Here is a 23,973-nt window from a genome sequence, read left to right as displayed (position 1 = left end):
TAAATAGTAATAACAAAAAACATTTTAACTCTAAATTCTAACATAAAGAGTACCTCCACAGTAATTTGAAGTTAAAAAAAAATAAAAATACAAGAAATTATCAGTCTCAAAAACAGTTAAAAACTTAAGGAAAAATGACATTTTTACCTTAGTAATAACATGACTTAAAAATTTTGTTTTTGTTAATCTAAAAAATAGGTAAATGAAGCTAAAGTAAAAATGCAATTATTTAGTCAGAAAATGTGTAACTTAAAAATGTTTTCTCATACAATGTGCTACTGTTCTGATAAAATATAAGTAGAATTTTGCATATAATTACTAGTGTATTCGAACAGTTAATTTTTAAAATGGCATCTTCATAACACATAAAAATCAATTTATGGGGCTAGGGTTGTGGCTCAGTGGTAGAGTGCTTGCCTAGCATGTGTGTGGCACTGGGTTCAATCCCAGGCACCACATAAAAATAAAAACAAATAAAGGTGTTTTGTCCATCTATAACTAAATATATATACATATATATATTAAAAAATCAATTTATGATGATGCTTTTTATTTTATAAAAGCAGGACTTCTCTTTTAAAAGTCCATTAATTGCACAAAGCAATTAAAATTTAACTTTTAAATTTCACAAAAAAGAGAGTAACCTACATATACTTCTGAATAACTCCTGAATGAAAATAAACACTGGGGGAAAAAAGTTGAAATGTTATAATATTTATATGAAACTATTACTGCAATTTAAAAAATTGTAAGTTTCCAAGTTAAAAATACTAAATATTTATCTTAAAATAATTTATTGCTATATCTAAATTTCTATTTCTAAATATTTATTTGTAGGAGCATCAAATGTTTTGGAAAATTTAAAGCAGGTACTATCTGCTTTGAACATCATCTTAGCCAATTAGTTATAAAAGTATAATATGCAAATTAGTAAATACCTGTGAGCTATAACAATTTTTTTGGTAAACTATTACGCCAGGCTTTCATTTTTACTTTTATTTTATAAAATAATGCTTTGGCTTAAAACTTTAATGCCACCCATTCCTTTATGTAATATTTCTGAGAAATATTACATAAAGGAATACATTAGAGGCCATTATTCTATATTTTCAAAAATAAAATGAAAACAAATAACATGTTATATACGTTTAATAAAATTGGAATTATGGAAATCAGACAAATAATTGGCAGCATACCTTAATATCAAATTGTAGGTATCGTTTGTCCATCTCCTTAGAAACTACACTTTCTATGATGTCCACAGGTACAAGTTGAAAGCAATCATATGCAGGGCAGAAAATGTTGTGAGCTTCACCCTCCTGAATTTTCAGATTCAAAAACCTGTTAAAGCAGCAATTGACAGAAAAAGGGCAACAATGTAAGTTATTTGCACATTTAAGAATTTTTCTTTATTCTAAATTTTCTGTTAAGATTATAATTAAGCTAATACTAACATGGGATGGAGGTGTAGCTTAGTAGTAGACTGTGTGCTAGCATGCACTAGACTTGAGTTTAGTGTCCAGTGCATGAGCAAACATAAGCATACCGACTAGATTGTGGAATATCAACTCTAGCACTTATTAATTGTCCAGCCATTTATTTTATGAGCATATATGTAGACATGTAGACACACATATACACATACACTTGAGTATTTCAGTTATTTTTATGTTTCCATTTTGCTTTATTATCTCTAAAAATCTGAAACACTTTTATTTAACACTAAAAATTCAGAAATGAGTGGCTTAGAAAGGACATATTCAATTCTCAATTTATTATATCTTTAAGCAAATGAACCAAAGATAATTAAAGATATTTGAGGGTGGCACTAGAATCCAGGGCTTTTCTTTTTAAAAGAAAATAGTTTCTCCTTATATATCATTTTGATAAATTCTAAAATGAGTTCTATGTCCTGCTCTGTTGTTGAGTTAATAAGGAAAAGGCATCCTGTAAAGTGGGAGGAATCTAGCCCAAGGTGAATTAATCATTAAGAGCAAGATTCTAAATTAAAAAATTTTAGGTTTTCAGCTTAATAATCTTAAGCAATTTTGTTAACTGTTCTGAAAAATAAGGATAATAAGGGCTGGGGCTGTGGCTCAATGGCAGAGCACTTGCCTAGAATGTATGAAGCACTGGGTTTGATCCTTAGCACCACATAAAAAAAATAAACATATAAAATAAAAAGCATGCTGTCCATATACAACTACAAAATTTTTTTAAAAAATAGGAATAATAATATTATTATTATCCTCAGGTCTGTTATGCAAATTATACATATGAAATATATATATAGTGCCTGACACTGAAGAATTCACAAATTTTAGCAAGGATTATTGCTGTTATATTTAATACTGCCTGTGGAGGAGCAAGAAACAAACTTTTGATTTTGTCTGACTATATGGGACTTAAGATTTTGTTAAACAGAGAAATTCAATGGAAAACAGGACAAATGAATCAAACCTCTTTTACTTATCACTATCAATAGTTTGATTATTCTAATTATAATATCTTTTCCCGTTTCTTCTCAGTCTCTTAATTCCATTGTACTTAAAAGGAAAAAAAAAAAAAATCAACCTTACTGCTACCTCAATGGACCTGCTCCCTTTCTCCATCTCCTTCTACCTCCACAACCCTCATCCTGGCACTTCACAGAAGTTTTCCAACAGGTAGCCCTCTCCCCTCAAACCTAGCTCTAATATATATATAGATATTTATATTTTAAAGCTATCTTTGCCTTTGTAAAAGAAATCTGGAGCAAATTCTACCAATATTTTTAATCTTGTGTATCACCTTCAAGATGCAATCATACAGATAGGCTCTTTGCTTATTAAAATGCGTAGGAAGATGATTACATATGCCCTGTTCCAAGCACTCTGTATATACTGTTACTTAATAAATTAATCCTATAAAGTACTTACTATTTACATCATTTTATAAATTAGAAAACTGAGGTACAGACAGGTTACCATTTACCTAAATCAACAATTAATAAATAGCAGAGCTGAAATCCACAACCTAGAAGCCTATTATATCTAGAACCTGAGCTCTTATCCTTATATCAGGCAGTAAGTTCTAGCCTGGGTGGCAAGTAATAATTCTCTTTTTTCAAGCCCTTGGCATAGATCTGGCTGGACTGAGAAGATAGGGGCACTGGGAAGAGTAGGATAGAGGAGCTTTCAAAATTATTTGAAGACCTTTAAAAACTCTTCCTCATTTTTAGACAGGAATTACTTTTATTTATAAGCCTGTGTAAAGTTTGCAATTAATTTAAAAGTGATTTTATCAACATGAATCACTTAACATGGAACTTGCTTTACTGATGTTTGGTTTGACAAGATGTACACGGAAAGGGCACAGAAACCTAGGTAGGATGGTAAGATACTTTGGAAAACAATAATTAGATCTTTCAAATGTGAATCTTGCCATAATCTCTCATGGCTAGTCTGTGATGAGTATAAGAGATGGTTCCCATGAGAAAGATCAAAGAAGCTCAAAAAATTCAAGTAATTCCTGGATGAGCTGTTTTCACATATGAACCAAAGCCAAAAGCTGCAAACCTGGTAAAACCCAGGTAATACATCCTACTACATTATAGTTAACAATTTTAAGCTAAATAAAGTATTGTACATGGGGGGAGATATTCGGCCTCCAGAGATAAATGAAAGACTGCTTTAGACTGTGAATTTTGGCCTTTGTAAATTAATTATCTATTAAACTCAGAGTAAAGTCTAGCTTGTGTTTTAAAAAGAATAAATAGATACTCTTACTTATTCTGACTTTTGAAAAGCAGTAGCTTCCCCCCCCCCCAAAAAAAAAAACCTTTTCCACATAATTCCATTTTGGAAAACAGAAAAAAAATATGTATTTGAAATGAAACCAGAACCACAGGCCAGTAAACCTATAGCTTTGGTGGTGGGAGGCAGAATGAGAAGGGCATGAGAGATTCAAGAGGAAATGAATATATTTATATTTATTGATATATTTATTATCTTGATTGTGGTGATGGTTTCACAGGTGTATATATACGTTAAAGTTTATCAAATTATTTATTTTAAACATGTGGTTTGATGTATGAAAACTATACAGAGCTGTTAAAAATAAAACAGAAAAAAAACCAAAAAATTTGCTCAAATTTCTTCTTGTTCTCTTACCCACCTGGTGTTCCCCAGATCTCTACATTTAAGTGCAACCTCAAAGCAGTTAATGGATAATAAGAAAATATAAATCTCAGCAAGGTAATGAGAAGGAAAATAGAGATAAACATAAGAAACAAAATACATTTTCCACCTCAACCATATCTAGCAGAAACATTTAACTTTGAATAGACTACAAAGAAATTTTAAACATCCACATTTTTACAGATTTTTCAAGGTTATTCATCAACAAAAATTAAGAGAAAGCACAAAAACAAATGATTAGAATTCTTAGGACTAAGGCAGAAACTGATTCTTGAAATTTAGGTGAAGGCCTGGCATTTACATTAGATGTTATATACATTAAAATACTACGAAAAATTATTTAGAATAGTCATTTGTTTCCTAAAGTACATTATATTAAGCTAAACAGCAATAACTAAAGTAGCTGGAAAGATGACAAAATAAGAAAAAAGAATTATTCTTTAATAATTAAGTACAATAAATTTCAGGGTAACTCTGAAACGAATATAAATAGTCCATAGAAGTAAGTAATGAAAGCAAACAATTTTATTACCAAATCAGAATGCTACCATGCAGTAAGAGATACTAAGCTGCTCATATACTCACGACTCCCAACATCCTCTACAAAAGTCATGTCCACAGGGCATATCCACTGGATCTTCAAACACAGAGATACTGCACATACAAATGTCACACTGGAGATGGAGAAGAACAATGACTTCAACAGTCATATTTTGGAGAGAGAAAAACATTCATTTTGGGCATTAATACTTTTGCTTTGTTCATTATTTAAAAGTAAAAATACTGGAATGGTAATCATAAATTTTAACATTAGGTGTTCCCAAGTTATAAGGGCAGTTAGAGTGCCTATCTTTGAATAACATACAATTTCTATCTCACTATAAACTATTGTACAACTTAAATACTTTAATTCAAAAGTCAAACTCTTAATTTCATGTATTTATCAGCATCTGTGCAATTTGGAAAAGAAAGTGCAAGAAAAAAAATCATTATAATCTATTCAGGTCAAGATCAAATTGCATGCTGCAAAATAACCACTTCAGTATCATGTCCTTCAACCTACACTTAACTTGGACAATCTATAAAACCAGAGTTATCTTTGTGCTTTTAACACAGCAACTCCGGATATTAAGAGTAGCAATTTAAAGCTTTCTAAGAAAGGAACCCTGCTATAAAACTATGTATCTTCTCAACAATGACTTACTAGAAGCAAACTTTATCTTGTGATAGTTGAGAATTAATAGGAAGTAGGATTCTGTTTTCCAAAATGGGTTAGATGAAACAAGGAGTGCTTTCATATTAATCACAAAGTTTGAGTGGTTGAACCATTCAAGAAACATCAAAATTTCCTATATAGCATACCAATGATATGCCAATCTAAAAATCCACAAAGGGCAATACTGTACCTTAATAAAGAGGAAATATTTATTATGGAAATGCATCTGGATGACAAACTCCAGAAGCTTTGCTGAAATAAATATATGACCATCAATATACTGAAAATGTTTAAAAATTAGTAGCTTTCAAGAAATGTTTTTTGCATTTTTGGTTTAAAGTACATACCACAAATTCAGTTTTCAATATTTTAGTATCTGAAGCTTTTAAGTGAAAATAAGAGTACATGGTTTCTCCAAACTATTATGTTTTGATCTATAGTTTACAGATCACAAAAATATTCTGTGATAATAAGCATTTACTAAAGCATGAAAATAATGGAACCTTTAAACAAGGGTATAGGATTCAATTACAAGAACACAACTAGACATTCCATGGAATAACATTAAATAATTTAAAAGTTAAAAGACTAAGAACAAAGCTATGGGAAGTATACTATAGCCACCCTACACCATACTATACTAAACCGTAGTACACTAAGCCATACCAAACTGGTGTCTAAATCTCCAGGCGATAAACTTATTTCATCTGGACTGGTGACAGAAGAGCGTGTAGTCCTTGGAGTTCTTGGAGAAGGAAGCGTGTCCCAGGCATTATACCCGCTTGGTGGTGGAGTTGGCATTTGAACACCTGATCGTTGGCAACAGTTCTCTGGGTTGGACATCCAAGCTTCAAGTAATTTCTCCCTGTCCCAGTCTTTAAGAAAAATGAAATGTATCTTTCTCAAAATGCAGAAACCATAGTAATGTTTTAAAAGCTACACAATAGTGAAAGAAACAGTCTGGATAAATTAAAAAGATATCGGTCACCTAAGGAAAAAAAGTAGTATTTATGTACAAGCAGTAACAGCAAATGATTATCTGGCTATGTTAAATTTATTGATATTTTAAAGCAGAATTTAAATTCCCTTATAACCTACTGTGGCTTACAAGTGTGTCAATATCTAACAATCTCCTAATTTCTACTAATAAAAGATGATACACATCACTTTTAGAATTTACTAAATTTTTAGCCTCTTTTACTCTTTCAATATGCAATTTTGTAAATGGCCTCATTAGCGTGAAGTTGTAAAATGATTATATAGTTACCCCAAGCATGTTAATACCAATATCAGGTCCTAAAAAATCACTTGACAAACAGCTTGAGAGCAGAAGGAACTTCTCAAGGGTTATAAAGAAAGTTTTAGTGAAGTAGGTATAAATTTTGTCTTAAGTGAGCTCAAATCTGGCTTCACGATAAAGAAAGTTTTGTCTTCATACACTGAACATTTATAAAATGGTCAAGTGAAACACATTATGATAAAGTCCCAGAGCCATAAAAACCTAACCTTTAAAAACAATAAATTAATATATTCAATTATTTAGGTAGGCATTTTATACACACTATTTAAGTTCCGCCCCCCAGCAAACTTTTCAATCATTATTTAATGACTGAAATCATTATTTAATGAAGAAAACAATACTCAGGATAGTTATGTAACTTGTCCACGCTCACATGGATAGATACTTGACAAGTCTTCTGTGATCCCTAAGCTGTGTCATTTCCACTACCACATACTATTTTACAAGTATATTAAAAGGGTGAACTTAAAGGCTGGGGATGCAGCTCAATGGAAGACTCCTTGTCTTGGAGGTACAATGCTGGGGGTTTGATTGCCAGCATCCTCCCCACCCTAAAGAAGTTAAAAAGGACAACTTATTCACTGTAGGTCCATTCTATAAAATTTTACAGCTCAAATACAAATAGCTATGGAAATTTTCTACACAAGAATTTTTCAATCATATTAAGCTAATGCATTTAGCAATTTAACAGGATAAGTATGATTCAGACACGCAATGAGAATTGAGGAAGTGTATTTCCAGCTGAGGAAACCAAAAATACAGAAGCACAGAAGTTAACTGTGAGACTTAAAACAGTTCTGCAGTATAGGAAGTCCTAGTTTGGGAAGACTGGGAGAAAGAAGCGAAATACGAGTCAAATTACACAGGAGGGGAAAAAACCCCTAACAACTGAAAAAACTACACGTGAGTACATTTTAGGAAAAGGTGCTAGATGGAATCAGTGTTTAGATAGGTTATTACTAACTATAGGTTATTACTCTGATCATTGCCTGTATGCAACATTTGACTTTCTTGTGGGTCCTGTAGACTGTCCTCTAAATTTTGCATATTTAAAATACTGTAGTATAAACCTAAATTTTCTACTTGTATGGAAAGTTTATATGTACATATAAAACAGGCATTTATATTTCTCAGTTATGAATTTTGTTTCTAAAACATATGGCATAAAATTTAGCAATCTACTAATTTTATTAGTAGAAACTTATTTTAACATATAAAAATCCTTTAATTGAATAGATATTTATGGAGAAATTTTTAGAGATAAGAGTACTAAATAAATGTTTTATCTTCCTAGGTTTTCTCATAAGAATCTTTCTTTCTTTTTAAACCTGACCACTCTTAATTCTTGCAACATCATATAATACATCTTGATGGTTTCTTTCTTTTTTTGGTGCTGGGGACTAAATCCAGGGCCTCAGGCATGGCAGGCAAACACTCTACCACTGAGTCACATTCCTAGCCCCTAATGCTGGTTTCTTTAAACTTGACTGATGTGTTAATATTTAAGAGGTGATACTCACTGGTATAAAGATATCCTTTCCTTCCTTTTTTAGCAGCTATAGGGATTTGTAGTTACATTAGGAAAAAACCAATCTTCCATGTCTGTTTTATTAACTCTTATCAATTTCAAAAGAAAGTGGTAGGCAAGTACTTAACCTCTTTGTATCTAAGTTTCTTACATGTTAACTGGGACTAATTAGTATCGACACTATTGGTTTCATGAACATTAACTGAAGTAATATATGTAATATGCTTTAAGTAATGGCTGGCAGATGGTAACATCAATAAATCTAGGCCATGATTAATTATTATAATTATTTCAGGGCTTATCACACAACTTGTGATGACCTCAAGACATTTGGATCATAGTCTTGGAAGAGAATTGAGGGTTTTATCCAGAGAACTATATTGAAGAAGTTATGGTTACTTTGGAAACTTAAGGAATAGAGTTAAGAAATAGATAAAATAATGCTAAGGTATACACAGTTTATCCAGGCTAAAAAAAAACAAAAACAAAAACAAAAACAACTTTATCTTGTCTTTTAAAATAAGACTTTGGCTGTTAGGTTTAAAAGAGAATGTGAGGAAAAGAGACGGCATTATCTCTTTACAGAATGAAAGATTAAACTTTAAAACACTAAATTAGCACAACTGCATGTTAAAGTGAGGCATAATTTAAGTGCACATTAGTCTACTAAAAACAGACTGGTAACTGAAAAATCTGATTAAAAGTTACAATTGTAAATGATGGTAAAACACCTCATTAAAATACCTTGTTTGGACCTTCCTTTCTTAATTCACAAATTATAAATAATATATTGACAAAAACATACTTTTAAAAACATACTGAAAGATTTTATATTAAAGCAATTAAGGGGCTAGGGCTGTGGCTCAGCAGTAGAGCGCTTGTCTAGCGTGTGTGAGGCCCTGGGTTGGATTCTCAGCATCATAAAAAATAAGTATTTTTTAAAAAAAGCAATTAAAAAGAAAAACTAAAAGAGGCTATGAGAATTGATGAACACACTAATTAGTTTAAAACATTTTTTAAAATTTTATAACATTAGGGCTGGGGATATGGCTCAAGCGGTAGCACGCTCGCCTGGCATGCGTGCAGCCCGGGTTCGATCCTCAGCACCACATACAAACAAAGATGTTGTGTCCGCCGAAAACTAGAGAATACATATTAAAAAAAAAAAAAAAATTCTCTCTCTCTTAAAAAAAAAAAAAAAACCTGGTTGATCTGATATTTGTGATAGAATAAATAACACACTGATTCTTAAAAAAAAATTTATAACATTAAATTATATTTATTATCTGAAAAAATTTCTTAAAATATTTATCAAATACTTTGTAAAACATATGTATATTATGAATAAAAACACATAGTATATGATATATGCTATTTTTAGAGCAGAAGCTTTTGTTTTTTTACTTGTTTCTCCTTGTTCTCTACTTTCCCTCTTTGTCAGTAATACATATGAGAAACAAAATATTTCTCCTTCCATGTTTTTCTCCATGCTAATATAATTATATGTAAACTCTTATATACATACATGAAGGATTTCAGATTATTTTACATAAGTTTAATCTAAACTTTATTTCCTTTTCTACTAATCAACCTCCTAAAAATCCTCCAAGTTGAACCTTATTTTCTTTTTAATGACTGAATCCACCTTGTGAAACAATTTGTGTACCATGATTTACCTTAAGTATTTCCTGTTTTCTTTAGTTATTTTTTGACACAACAATAAAGCTGTATTACACATCATGCTTCTAATTCTTTGGGATAAATTCCCTGGAATAGGGCCAAACACTCATATTCCCATATATCTGCAAACAACAGAGGACTTAACCAGTTTCTTATGCAGTGATGTTATAATTCCTTTAGATATTTATGAAGTGGCACTGTTATTTTTTACAAAAATATTTTTTAGTTGCAGATGGCCATAATAAATTTTTTGTAATGTGGTGCTGAGGATCGAACCCAGTGCCTCACGTGTGAGAAGCGTTCTACCACTGAGCTACAACTCCAGCTGATATTGTTATTTTAACTTACTTTGAATTCAAATATCTTTTCATGTGTTTGTCGGCCATTAACATTTGTCCTTCTGTGAATTACCTACCCACTTCCTTTCATCAGTTTTCTATTGAGTTATTTACCAATGTCTTTTAACAACAAAAATTTAAAATGTCAATATTCTTTAGCCTATCTTTTCTTTAGCTTCTTGGTTGTTTGTCTGAGAAAGTCAGTTTACTAGACCTTGTCCTAAGATTGATGGATTGATTTTATGTCTTCCCTCCATTTCTGATATGAATTTTCTTTATTTTTTAAATATTCCAACTTAATTTCACTCCAGCTATCCAGCCAGTCATATTACACTCATTTATTGACTATTGTCTTCTTACTAAGCTAGAATATCTTAACTATAAATTAAATCCCCAAATATTTTAAAGTGGGCTTGCTATTCCATTTCAATGGTCTATTTGTCTAGATTTGTTCAGGTGCCATATTGACTGAATTATAGTGGCTTATAGTATGTTTTATTTTCTGGTGAGGCTATTTCTCTTCACTGGAACCAATGGAGTGCCCCTGAGGTAGGGTCAGAGAGCAAAAAGACAGCTGCAGAAAAGGTGTTGCTGTAGCAAAGAAAAACAACATGTGAAAATCAAATAGAACATTTAACAAATAAAATAAGAAGCTCTTAGAGGAAGCATGAGAAACAACAAATAAAATATTAATAAGAACATTAGTAAGAATCAAAATTATCATAAAAAGACTTCTTGGGACAAAACAGTTATAAGTTAAAAAAAAAAAAAAAAAAAAGCATCATTGGCCAAATAAGGAAAATGAGACCAAATTGGTATTCTTCAAGAACAAAGATGAAGAAATCCTTTGAAACAAAAACAAAGAATACTTAAATAACAAAAAAATCACTATAAATTGAAAAATGCAAAAAGCTAAATAACTATGCCAATACTGTTGTAGTCAAGAAAAACTCAGCACATATACATTTCAATTGAAAATGAAATACAGCAAGATGTTGAGAGAAAATGAAAAGAACTGCAGGAAAATGTAGTGTTTTTTAAACTATAAACTTATAGAAGGGGAGAGATGGTAACTATATTGCTAATCTATTTTATCTCCACTGCTCAGCCCAAGGTCTAGATCAAAGTATGTATTCAATAAAAATCTGATGAATAAACAAATAAACATAAAATAACATACCAATATTATTAAAATCTGCATGAAGTTTGATAGTACTCTAGGAAATTGCAAATGACTAAAACTGAAGAATGCATGAAGAGGTAGTAAACCTAAACAGACTAAAAACTATGGAAGAAACTGGGAAGTACAGTAATTGTTTCTTTAAAAAATATAAGACATAAGCAAAATTTTCCAAAATTTTATGTAACAATTCTTGGGATTTTTAAAAGGCTGTCATAAAAACTCCAAATGCCAAAACTCAATTTTACATAAACCAAGTTTTCTTTATATTAGCAAGTTTAATTGGTCAGTTAAAATGTAGAATTACAAAAATAATTATACACACATATCGCAAACTTTTATAAAATTTTTTTTTGTAGTTGAACACAATATCTTTATTTATTATTCATGCAGTGCTGAGGTTCGAACCCAGTGCCTCACACGTGCTCTACCACTGAGCTTCAGTCCCAACCCATCAAACTTTTAATAAAAGCATATACATTAATTTTCTAATCCTTTTTATGTAGGGCCAAGGCTTTTTCTTTGACTTTCATTCTACTTCTATTTCCTATTTCTTGCCTAAACTGCCCCATAAAACATGTATACAAGTTTTCAGCATCATTTCTTTACAATGAGATTTAAAATATATCCGGTAGTAATCTGAATGAAAAGGCCTAGATTTTTATGATCTTCCTCTTCTTTTTTCACTCACACATAATAAAACAGCAACTTAAAAAGTAACTTACTTTATCAAGGCTTTCCAAGGTAATCAATTTTAATTTCAGAAAAATAATAATTTTTTAAACTAATATTTTATCAGTATGATTCATTATATTATGCAATCACAACTAGGATAATCAGATTTGGTAACCAAAGCTTGGTAAGCATACAATTCAAGTCAACCAGAGGAGAATTCTGAAAAGAAATCTCCTAGCCAAGAATACTCTCAGTCTACTTGGCAAAAAAAGTCCTTACTTGAAAAAAGTCAAGTTAAACTGATGCTAGTTAAAGGAGTATTTATTATACTATAATGCGAAAATCTAAATAAAATATTAGGAAACCAAATAGAGCATGATATAAATCCCAAGATCAAATATCTTAACTTTCTAATATAAAAATACTTGAGTGTTATGAAAGATAAAAATAGTATTATAATTTCTTTTAAGATGTGGAAAAAGTCAAACAAACTTAAAAATTATTCCTGATTTTTTGAAAAGAAAGCTTTTAAATAGCAAGAAAAAGATACTACAAAAACATGATAAGGGGCTGGGGCTGGGATTGTGGCTCAGTGGTATAGTGCTTGCCTGCACAATGCGTGAGGCATTGGGTTGAATTCTCAACACCACATATTAATAAATTAAATAAAGGTTCATTGACAACTAAAAAAAATATTTTAAAACAACATGATGAGGAGAATCTGATTCAAACCAAAAGCCTGTTCATTTTTTTGGTAATGGGGATTGAAACCAGAAGGGCTTAACCACTGAGCAACATGCCCAACCCTTTTTTAATATTTTATTTTAGAGATAGGGTCTTGCTAAAATGTCGTGTAGGGCTTAACTAAGTTGCTGAGGCTGGTTATGAACTTGTAATCCTCATGCCTCAGCCTCCTGAGCCACTGGGATTACAGGCGTGCATCACTGCATGTAGCTCAGCCTATTTCTTTTTTTTTCTTTCTTTTTTGGTACCGGGAATTGAACTCAGGGGCAAGCGACCACTGAGCGACATCCCCAGCTCTAGTTTGTATTAGAGATTGCTTAGTATTTTATTTAGAGTTGCTTAGTGCCTTGGCATTGCTGAGGCTGGCTTTGAACTCGCAATCCTCCTGCATCAGCCTCTTGAGCTGCTGGGATTATAGGTGTGAGCCACCGCGCCTGGTTCAGTGACTATTTCTTACTTTAAAAAACTAGAGGCATTCTCAGGATTTCTTTCTTTCTTTTTTCCTGGTTGTATACAAAGTATATTCATACCAATTCATGTCTCAGGATTTCAATTATCACCTATTCACTGATAAATTTCCTACCCAAATGATTATGAGGTCTAGACAATTGCTCAAAGTCTACTGCTTGCCACACAGTAAAGAACAAATTAGTGACTGAATTTTCACGTAAGCCAAGAAAGTGGTAAGAATCACTAATACCAAGGGTTACACAGGAAAGCTAGCCAATAAGCAGATAAGCCAGATAATCCAGAGAAACCAGATAAAAGATAAGGAAAAGTGGGAGCAGAATGACCATGACTTAGGAATGATATAACTGTCTTCCTTATAATCCTTAAAAAACATGAGGAATGCATTGAATGTAATAAGTACTGTTCCATTTCTGGTAAGAGTAAAGTAATTCCCTCCTATCAGACCAACCTTTCTACAATACAATGATAAATGTTAGACAAAATACCAATCACAACTAAAGACAGTACTGTCTAAAGACAATAGTGAACAATCAAAAAAGAAGTGGAGTTGTCACTTGGCCAAACTGAAATAGCACTGTATGAATGTTTCAAGTTTTTGCCTGTGGGAAGACTCCATGCAGCACAAGAATGGTAACCTGAAATTTTATTAGCCTGAAAAAGTGAGATTAGATTCAGGGTTACCAGAGCACCTAGAAAAGGAGGAAGAATATTCTTAAAAAAAAAAAAAAAAAAAAAAAAGGCCACAGATATGTTGAATGTAGACTCTCCAAATCTCTGATTTGGGCCTGAATTGTGCATGTATGGAACAGATTCCAGGCAGTTAAAACAAGTCAACAAAGATTCAGCCACTGCCCACTGCAAGAAAATGGGAGTCTGAAGTATGTTAACAAACAAACATCAACACTCAGAGGATTATTACAGAATTCAGAATCTCTACAATATATCTTTGTGTTTTCTTTGTGTGTGGATAGTTCTAGAGATGGAACCTAGGATATTGTGCCTGCTAGGTAAGCACAATATCACTGAGTCACTGAGCTCTTCTCTAGTGCTCCAAATATCATTTTGTTGGTTTGTTTTTCTGGAGTGCTGGGAATCAAATTCAGGGCCTTCTGCATGGTAGGCAAGTGTTCTTCCACTGAACTAAACCCCAGACCCTCCAATAAGTCATTTTAAATGTCTAAGCTGCAAGCCCAAACTATTAGATGTATGGAAAAAGGAAAATGTAAGAAAATGCAATCAATGGAGATCAACCCTGAGGTGATGTGATTCACATGTTAGAATAATGATTATTAAGGACTTAAATGATAACTTTTTGCTGAAGGTCATAAATTAAAAAATGTGTAAATATCACCAATGAAAACTTAGTAAAGAAAAAGGACCAAATGGGAATTTTAGAACCAAAAAGTACAGTATCTGAAAAGGGGAGAAAAAAAAAATCACTGGGTTAACTTTGGTTTAGAGATGAAAGATATCAAAGGTAAAATTGGGTGAAACAGATAATAACATATCAGTAGAAATGATCCAACCTAAAGAATAGGAAAAAAAATGTTTATTTAAAATATGATTGTTTGAAGCAAACATTTTAACAATGTTGTGAAATTTATAATGTATGTAATATGATATTCATAACACAAAGGATGGAACAATAGATCCACATTTTATGTGAAATGGTACCACATTAACTTTAAGTAGACTGTAAAAAAATAAGTATACAGGAGATCAGAGAAAAAGCATTTTTTAAAAGATGCAAACAAGAATAACCTAAAACCCAAGAGATAATTAAAATAAAATTCTAAAATCATTCAATTAATTTGAAAGACAGCAGGGAAAAAAGGAACAGAGGACAAAACACAGAAGAGACAAAAAACATAGTGAAATGAAAGACTAAAATTCAACCATAATAATAACTTCATTAAATGTAAATGAACTAATGAAAAGGTACTGGGAATTAGGATTGGATAAAAAAAAACAAGACTCACTTCTACTGTCATGTATAACTAATTAAAATAACTTTAAAAAACTCTATTAGCTATGCAAATAACATAAGAAAAGTAAAGCTATGCATTAATTAATTTCAGATAAAAATAAGTCATAGGAAAGATAAAAAGGGACATTTCTTAAGTCAGACATAGTCATAAATGTGTATAAGACTAGGATCAGAGCTTCAAAGTATACTAAGAGACTGACAGCATTAAGAACATTTACACAGGGGCTGGGGTTATAGCTCAGTGGTAGAGCACTTGCCTAGCCTGGGTTTGATCCTCAGCACTACATAAGAACAAATAAATAAAAAAATAGAATTCATTAATAGGAAGGAATTTTTTTTATTGAGTGGGTTACAGGGTATTAAACTCAGGGGCACTCAACCACTAAGCCATATCCCTAATACTATTTTCTACTTTTAAAAAAAAATTTTAAAAAATATTTTTTAGTTATAGTTGGACACAATACCTTTATTTTATTTATATATTTTTATGTGGTACTGAGGATCAAACCCAGTGCCCCGCATGTGCTAGGAGAGCGCTCTACCGCTAAGTCACAAACTCAGCCCCCCTTTTTTGTATTTTATTTAGAGACAGGGTCTCACTGAGTTGCTTAGTGCCTCACTGTTGCTGAGGATGGCTTTGAACTCATAATTCTCCTGCCTCAGCCTACCAAGCTGCTGGGATTACAGGTGTGCATGCGCCAATGTGCCTGGTCCATAAATGGGAATTTTAACATCCCTTTGTTAGCAACCAATAGAACTAGATAATAAAAATTAGTAATGACACAGAAAATTTGCATAATACATTGATGTTAACAGAACTCTATACTAAACAATTGCAGAATACATTCTTTTCAAGTACACATGGGAAAGTTATGAAGATAGACTATGTATTAGGCCATTAAACAACTCACAACAAATTACAAAAGAATGAAATCCTAGTGGACAAAAGTGGAAATAGTTAATAGGATATCCAGAAAAATTTCAAATATTTAGAAACTATATCCTTCTAAATAACAGATTGAGTCAAAGAAGGGAAAATTTAAACACTTTCAAAAGAATAATAATGAAAATACAACACACATTTTTTTTGGCTCTACCAGAAAAAAATAGTACAAGAGATCACAAAAGAAATCGCAATAAAAAAATACAAATAACCAATAAACATGTAATTTTATTATATACTGTCATTAAAGATTGTAATAGTATAAACAACTATTGAAAAATGTTTGTGATGTACTGAGAAAATTGCAATAAAAATGAATTGGTATCATGTAAAATATATTAATATATCAAATTGTGAGGCATATAAAGAAAAAATAATTTTTTTAGGATAATATAATTCCTTTATAAAGATTTTTATTATAAGCCAGACCTCACTTGTAATTAAGAATTGCAAAGTTTTGATGAAGAGTATATTCTTTAAATTGTAGTTTTACTTGTAAGAACTTATCCTTTTTTAAAAATTTAAGCAAATATAGTTTTATTAAATTATGTCCAGAGAAAGAATTGAAAACAAGGTAGCAAGTGCCTAGTTTAAGTAAACTTGCTTATTCTTTTCTAATCAGCTTCAGATTTGGGGAATATACATTTCATGTCCCCACAGATGATTAAAAATTTAATGACCTCTTAATGAAGTAATGGCTCAGCTCAGAAATTGAATAAATTTATTAGACATATCTTTGTTTTATGTCTAAGATAATTCTGAAGTGTAAGTAAATTCTTCCAGATAACTAAAAAAAAAAAAATTCGGAGACTCCAAGATGGCCACGAACAGAGTGCATCATACCCCATGTACCACATCACTGTGCAGGTGAATAACGAGTTAGAGCGACAAAAAGCTATCTTGTTAGGAATTTACAGCAAAATAGGGGCGCACCGAAACCTAGAGGAAGGATATCCAGCACCGAGGACCCGTTATTGAATCTCTAACACGAGCCAACTGTGCGACCGGAGTTCCAGGCTGACTGATCTGCCGCCCGTTGCACGACCCGCCCCGCGGCAACAGACGGAAGGGTGCCGCCGAGAAGCGACCAGCAAGCAGAGAGAAACAGTGCTACGGATTCTGTGGAATCCTGCCGGCTGTTCGGGATTTGAGACAGGGAAGGAAGTGGTCGAGTTCTATCTCCCACAACGGAAAGTCCACCAAGGAAGCCAGGGGCCACCATCTTGGAGAGCTGACATCACCACCGCCACTCTCCGACAGATTGCAAGAATAAAACAGGTGTGTGTTACTCAGCCCATCTCCCATACAGCAGGGAATTCGCATAAAATCTCTCCCAGGCTTTCCGGGGGAGGGATTATCAGAATGAGCCTGCATAGAGACGCGGGGAAAGGTAGAGACACCTGACCTTCAACTCCCCCTCCCATCAGCTGTGAAAAAGAAACCTGTCTAGCCAGTGCTGGGGGAGGGGCAAGCTGAAAAAATCAAAACAATAGGGTGCTGGGGTTCCCAATAGCCACCCTCCACACCCAGCAAACTGCAGGCCCAGAGTACAGTTTGAACTGCCGAGAGGCATCACACAGGGGAAAGCCGGGCTAGCAGGAGAATCCAGGGGACGAGGGGCCAGGCCCTTGCGACTGGGTGAATAGAGATCGCCTGCCCGCCGGCGACTGGGCAGCCGGAGTCCACGAACCTGCAGGCGACCAATTGCCCACCCACTGCCCGCGTGACTGGGAGGCTAGAGACAGCCTGCCCGCCGGCGACTGCCGGCGCGACTGGGCGGCTAGAGATTGCCCGCCCGCCGGCGACCGACAGCTGCCTGCGTGACTGGGCGGCTGGAGACCGCCCGCCCGCCAGCGACTGATCGCCCACTAGCTGCCCATGTGACTGGGCAACTGGAGACTGCCGGCTGGCCAGCGACCAACCACGCGACTGGGTGGCTAGAGACCGCCCGCCCGCCGGCGACCACGCGGCTAGACCCCGAGGTGTGGCCCAGCAGGTACGGCGCAGAGACTCTAGGAAGAGGTCTATAGCCAGGCCTTCATGAAGTATCTAACTGGGAGCTGAAACCAACCAGAGACAGACCAGTCCCACCCCTCCCTTTGGACACCCCAGCAAGGAGCCTATGGCCCGCCATAGCAGAGAGGTGACTCACTGGAGTTCAGCCGTCAGAACTCCTTCCCAGCGGAATCCACTTTAGCAGGCATAGTCTACCACCACAAAGGAGAGACAACAGAGATATACAAAACCAAAACAAATTTATAGGAGAGAGCAGAAACACAGCAATCAAACAGAGCTGGAAAGTAACTTGAACAACATGAAAAAACAAGGGAAAAAAGGATTACAAACAATGCAGGACAACTTAAATCTACAGGAGGACCTAGAAGCATCAGAAACATGGATAGGGAAAGAACTCAAGGCATACTTAACACTAAGCAATGAAAGTATATTTTGAAAACGAAATAAAAAAACAAATTCAAATGGCAAAGAACGAGCTTTACCAGGAGATAGAGATCTTAAAAAAATCAAACAGTAATCCTAGAAATGCAGGACACTATAAACCAAATTAAAAACTCAAACGAGAATATTACAAATAGACTAGAATAAGTAGAAGTCAGAACATCAGATAATGAAGACAAAGTTTATCAACTTGAAAAGAATACAGTCAACACAGAAAAGATGCTTAAATCTCACGAGCAATCTATTCAAGAGATACGGGATGTCATAAAAAAACCAAATTTGAGAGTCATCGGGATAGAAGAAAGCATAGAGGTTCAAACCAAAGGGAGGGACAACCTATTAAAAGAAATAATTCTAGAAAACTTCCCAGAGATGAAAGATGGAATGGATTGTCAAATCCTGGAAGCCTACAGGACCCCAAACATTCAAAACCGTAATAGACCAACTCCAAGACATATAATTATGAAGATAGCCAACATACAGAACAAGGAGAGAATATGAAAAGCTATGAGAGAAAGGAGGCAGATTACATTCAGGGGTAAACCAATTAGGTTAACGACTTGAGTTTTCATCACAGACTTTGAAAGCGAGAAGATCCTGGAACAATGTATTTCAAATGCTGAAAAATAATAGATTCCAACCAAGAATACTGTATCCAGCAAAATTAAGCTTCAGATTTGACAATGAAATTAAAATATTTCACGATAAACAAAAGCTAAAAGAATTCGCAGCCAGAAAACCAGCACTGCAAAGCATTTTGAGCAAAATGCTACAAGAAGAGGAATTGAAAAATAGCGCCCAAAACTAACAGCGGGCGGTATCTCAGTAAAGGGGGAGGAAAATAACCAAAGAGTAAAAACTAGCCAAACTAAAATAAATAAATAAATAAACATGACTGGAAGTACAAATCATATTTCAATTGTAACCTTAAATGTTAATGGCCTAAACGCACCAATCAAGAGACAGGCTAGTAACCTGGATCAAAAAAACAAATCCAACAATATGCTGCCTTCAGGAGACTCATATGATAGGAAAAGACATACAGAGGCTGAAGGTGAAAGGTTGGGAAAAATCATACCACTCACATGGCCCTTGGAAGCAAGCAGGAGTGACCATACTCATATCGAATAAAATCAACTTCAAACCTAAGTTAATCAAAAGGGATAAAGAAGGACAATATATACTGTTAAAAGGAACCATCCACCAACAAGACATAACAATTATCAATTTGTATGCACCAAACAATGGTGCTGCAACGTTCATAAAACAAACTCTCCTCAAGTTCAAGAGTCAAATAGACCACAACAAAATAATTATGGGTGACTTCAACACACCGCTCTCGCCACTAGACAGATCCTCTAGACAAAAGCTGAATAAAGAAACTATAGAACTCAATAGCACAATCAATAACCTAGACTTAACCGACATATATAGAATATATCAACCATCATCAAGTGGATACACGTTCTTCTCAGCAGCACATGGATCCTACTCAAAGATAGACCATATATTATGCCATAGGGCAACTCTTAGTAAATATAAAGGTGTGGAGATAATACCATGCACCATATCTGATCATAATGGAATGAAACTGGAAGTCAATGATAAAAGAAAAAAGGAAAAATCCTACATCACATGGAAAATGAACAATATGTTACTGAATGATCAATGGGTTATAGAAGACATAAAGGAGGAGATAAAAAAATTCTTGGAGATAAATGACAATACAAACACAACATACCGGAATCTATGGGACACAATGAAAGCAGTTTTAAGAGGGAAATTCATTTCCTGGAGTTCTTTCCTCAAAAAAAGAAAAAAACCAACAAATAAATGAACTCACACTATACCTCAAAATCCTAGAAAAGGAAGAGCAAAACAACAGCAAATGTAGTAGAAGACAAGAAATAATTAAAATCAGAGCAGAAATCAACAAAATTAAAACAAAAAAAAGCATTGAAAAAATTGATAAAACTAAAAGTTGGTTCTTTGAAAAAATAAATAAGATCGACAGGCCCTTAGCCATGCTAACGAAGAGAAGAAGAGAGAGAACTCAAATTACTAACATACTGGATGAAAAAGGCAATATCACAACAGACACTACAGAAATACAGAAGATAATTAGAAAGTATTTTGAAACCCTATGTTCCAATAAAATAGAAGATAGTGAAGATATCGATAAATTTCTTAAGTCATACGATCTGCCCAGATTGAGTCAGGAAGACACACACAATTTAAACAGACCAATAACAAAGGAAGAAATAGAAGAAGCCATCAAAAGACTACGAACCAAGAAAAGTCCTGGACCGGATGGATATACAGTGGAGTTTTACAAAACCTTCAAAGAAGAATTAATACCAATACTTTTCAAGCTATTTCAAGAAATAGAAAAAGAAGGAGCTCTTCCAAATTCATTCTATGAGGCCAATGTCACCCTGATCCCGAAACCAGACAAAGACACTTCAAAGAAAGAAAACTACAGACCATTATCTCTAATGAACTTGGATGCAAAAATTCTCAATAAAATCCTGGCGAATCGAATACAAAAGCATATCAAAAAAATTGTGCACCATGATCAAGTAGGATTCATCCCTGGGATGCAAGGCTGGTTCAATATACGGAAATCAATAAATGCTATTCACCACATCAATAGACTTAAAGATAAGAACCATATGATCATCTCGATAGATGCAGAAAAAGCATTCGACAAAGTACAGCATCCCTTTATGTTCAAAACACTAGAAAAACTAGGGATAACAGAAACTTACCTCAACATAGTAAAAGCTATATATGCTAAACCTCAGGCTAGCATCATCCTACATGGAGAAAAACTGAAGGCATTCCCTCTAAAATCTGGAACAAGACAGGGATGCCCTCTCTCACCACTTCTATTTAATTTAGTTCTTGAAATACTAGCCAGAGCAATTAGACAGACAAAAGAAATTAAAGGCATAGAAATAGAAGAAAAAGTAGAAGAAAAAGTTGGCTACGATCTACATACTGTGGGGTCAGGCTCCAAATTCCTTAATAGGACGCCCATAGCCCAAGAGTTAATAACAAGAATAAACAAATGGGACTTACTTAAACTAAAAAGTTTTTTCTCAGCAAGAGAAACAATAAGAGAGGTAAATAGAGAGCCTACATCCTGGGAACAAATTTTTACCCCTCAAACTTCAGATAGAGCCCTAATATCCAGAATATACAAAGAACTCAAAAAATTAAACAATAAGATAACAAATAACCCAATCAACAAATGGGCCAAGGACCTGAACAGAAACTTCTCAGAGGAGGACATACAATCAATCAACAAGTACATGAAAAAATGCTCACCATCTCTAGCAGTCAGAGAAATGCAAATCAAGATCACCCTAAGATACCATCTTACTCCAGTAAGATTGGCAGCCATTATGAAGTCAAACAACAATAAGTGCTGGTGAGGATGTGGGGAAAAGGGTACACTTGTACATTGCTGGTGGGACTGAAAATTGGTAAGGCCAATTTGGAAAGCAGTATGGAGATTCCTGGGAAAGCTGGGAATGGATCCACCATTTGACCCAGCTATCGCCCTTCTCGGACTATTCCCTGAGGATCTTAAAAGAGCGTACTATAGGGATACTGCCATATCAATGATCATAGCAGCACAATTCACAATAGCTAGACTGTGGAACCAACCTAGATGCCCTTCAATAGATGAATGGATAAAAAAAATGTGGCATTTATACACAATGGAGTATTACGCAGCACTAAGAAATGACAAAATCATGGAATTTGCAGGGAAATGGATGGCATTAGAGCAGATTATGCTAAGCGAAGCTAGCCAATCCTTAAAAAACAAATGCCAAATGTCTTCTTTGATATAAAGAGAGCAACTAAGAACAGAACATGAAGGAAGAGCATGAGGAAAAGATTAATATTAAACAGAGTCGAGTGGGGGGAGAGAAAGGGAGAGAGAAGGGAAATCATATGGAAATGGTAGGAGACCCTCAATGTTACACAAAATTACATATAAGAGATTGTGAGGGGGAAGGTGGGGGGGAAATAAGGGAGAGAATTGAACAATAGCAGATGAGGTAGAGAGGGAAGATGGTAGGGGAGGGGAGGGGGGATAGTAGGGGATAGGAAAGGTAGCAGAATACAACAGTCACTAATATGCCATTATGGAAAAATATGAATGTGTAACCGATGTGATTCTGCAATTTGTATTTGGGGTAAAAATGGGAGTTCATAACCCACTTGAGTCAAATGTATGAAAGATGATATGTCATGAGCTTTGTAATGTTTTGAACAACCAATAAAAAAAAATTCATTTAAGATTGGTGAAAAAGGTAACCACAATGAAATATTTTTTTCAGCATCATTGGCTGAAGACTTCCAAAGTTTTTCTAGCTAAATGCACTACTAAAACAACCAACTCTGAATATAAATGATTCCAAGTACATAAATATACCTCCAAAATATGAACAAATTGTATCTAAAAGTGTTATACAGTTCTACAATTTCCATCTGTTATGGCTTGGATTCTAAATGCCTCCAAAGGTTCACGTGTTCAAGGCTTGGTCCCAAGCTAATAGCACTATGGAACCTTTAGAAAATGGTGCCTCTTGGACTTAGAATCAGAGACTCTTTCTACCATGCAGATATAATGCCATTTACCTATGAACATCTCAGGAAGTATTGATTCATCTCTAAACATATTACAAAATTGTTGAAAGAAAAATCTCTAGATTTTATTAAATTATGTGATCAATACTTTCAGCAGTAAAAATAATTTTAAAAGTAAGTGTAAATTAAAACTTTAAAGTGATAGAAATTATGTCTACCTATCATTTGTGGTCTTCTCCTAGCATTCTATGGTCAACATTCTATGTGTCCTGGGATCTGGGGCAATCCTCTCGAGGGTCACTACAAATGCTTTGCTTTTTTTTTTTTTTTTTAAAGTAAGAACTTATCCTAATTCAGTAAATGAAAAGGTGTACAGTATTTATAACTGCAACAAAGAAAACAATGATACAAATAAAGAGGAATGGAGTTGAGTATTTTTATATGATTGCAAGATCATGAAGTCATATATTTACTAATATGGAAATATGTATTAATTCTAAAAAGCATAATCATATGTAGACATATTATTGTAAAAAACAATGTTCATTTCCCTGTGTCCCATTCAATTTTTATTTACATAGATTATATTATTGTGTCCATCTACAACATGTTAAAATATTTTTTAGTTGTAGATGGACACAATACCTTTATTTTATTTATTTATTTTTATGTGG

General features: G+C 33.8%; 1 protein-coding gene across 4 annotated transcripts in view; it reads right to left on the bottom strand.

Annotated features, from left to right (window-relative positions):
• Positions 1–23,973, bottom strand: part of Ankib1 (ankyrin repeat and IBR domain containing 1) — a 131,161-nt gene that overhangs the window by 37,126 nt on the left and 70,062 nt on the right. For all 4 annotated transcript variants that reach the window (XM_076833648.1, XM_076833657.1, XM_076833661.1 and 1 more), the window contains exons 6-8: positions 6,061–6,269; positions 4,764–4,852; positions 1,197–1,341 (exon numbers count right to left, since the gene is read on the bottom strand). In XM_076833648.1, coding sequence (XP_076689763.1) covers positions 1,197–1,341; positions 4,764–4,852; positions 6,061–6,269 — 443 coding nt within the window. The remainder of the gene's footprint in view (positions 1–1,196; positions 1,342–4,763; positions 4,853–6,060; positions 6,270–23,973) is intronic.

This window comes from Callospermophilus lateralis, chromosome 1, assembly GCF_048772815.1.
Source record: "Callospermophilus lateralis isolate mCalLat2 chromosome 1, mCalLat2.hap1, whole genome shotgun sequence".
Taxonomy (NCBI): Eukaryota; Metazoa; Chordata; class Mammalia; order Rodentia; family Sciuridae; genus Callospermophilus; species Callospermophilus lateralis.
This window is presented reverse-complemented; position numbering and strand designations above follow the sequence as displayed.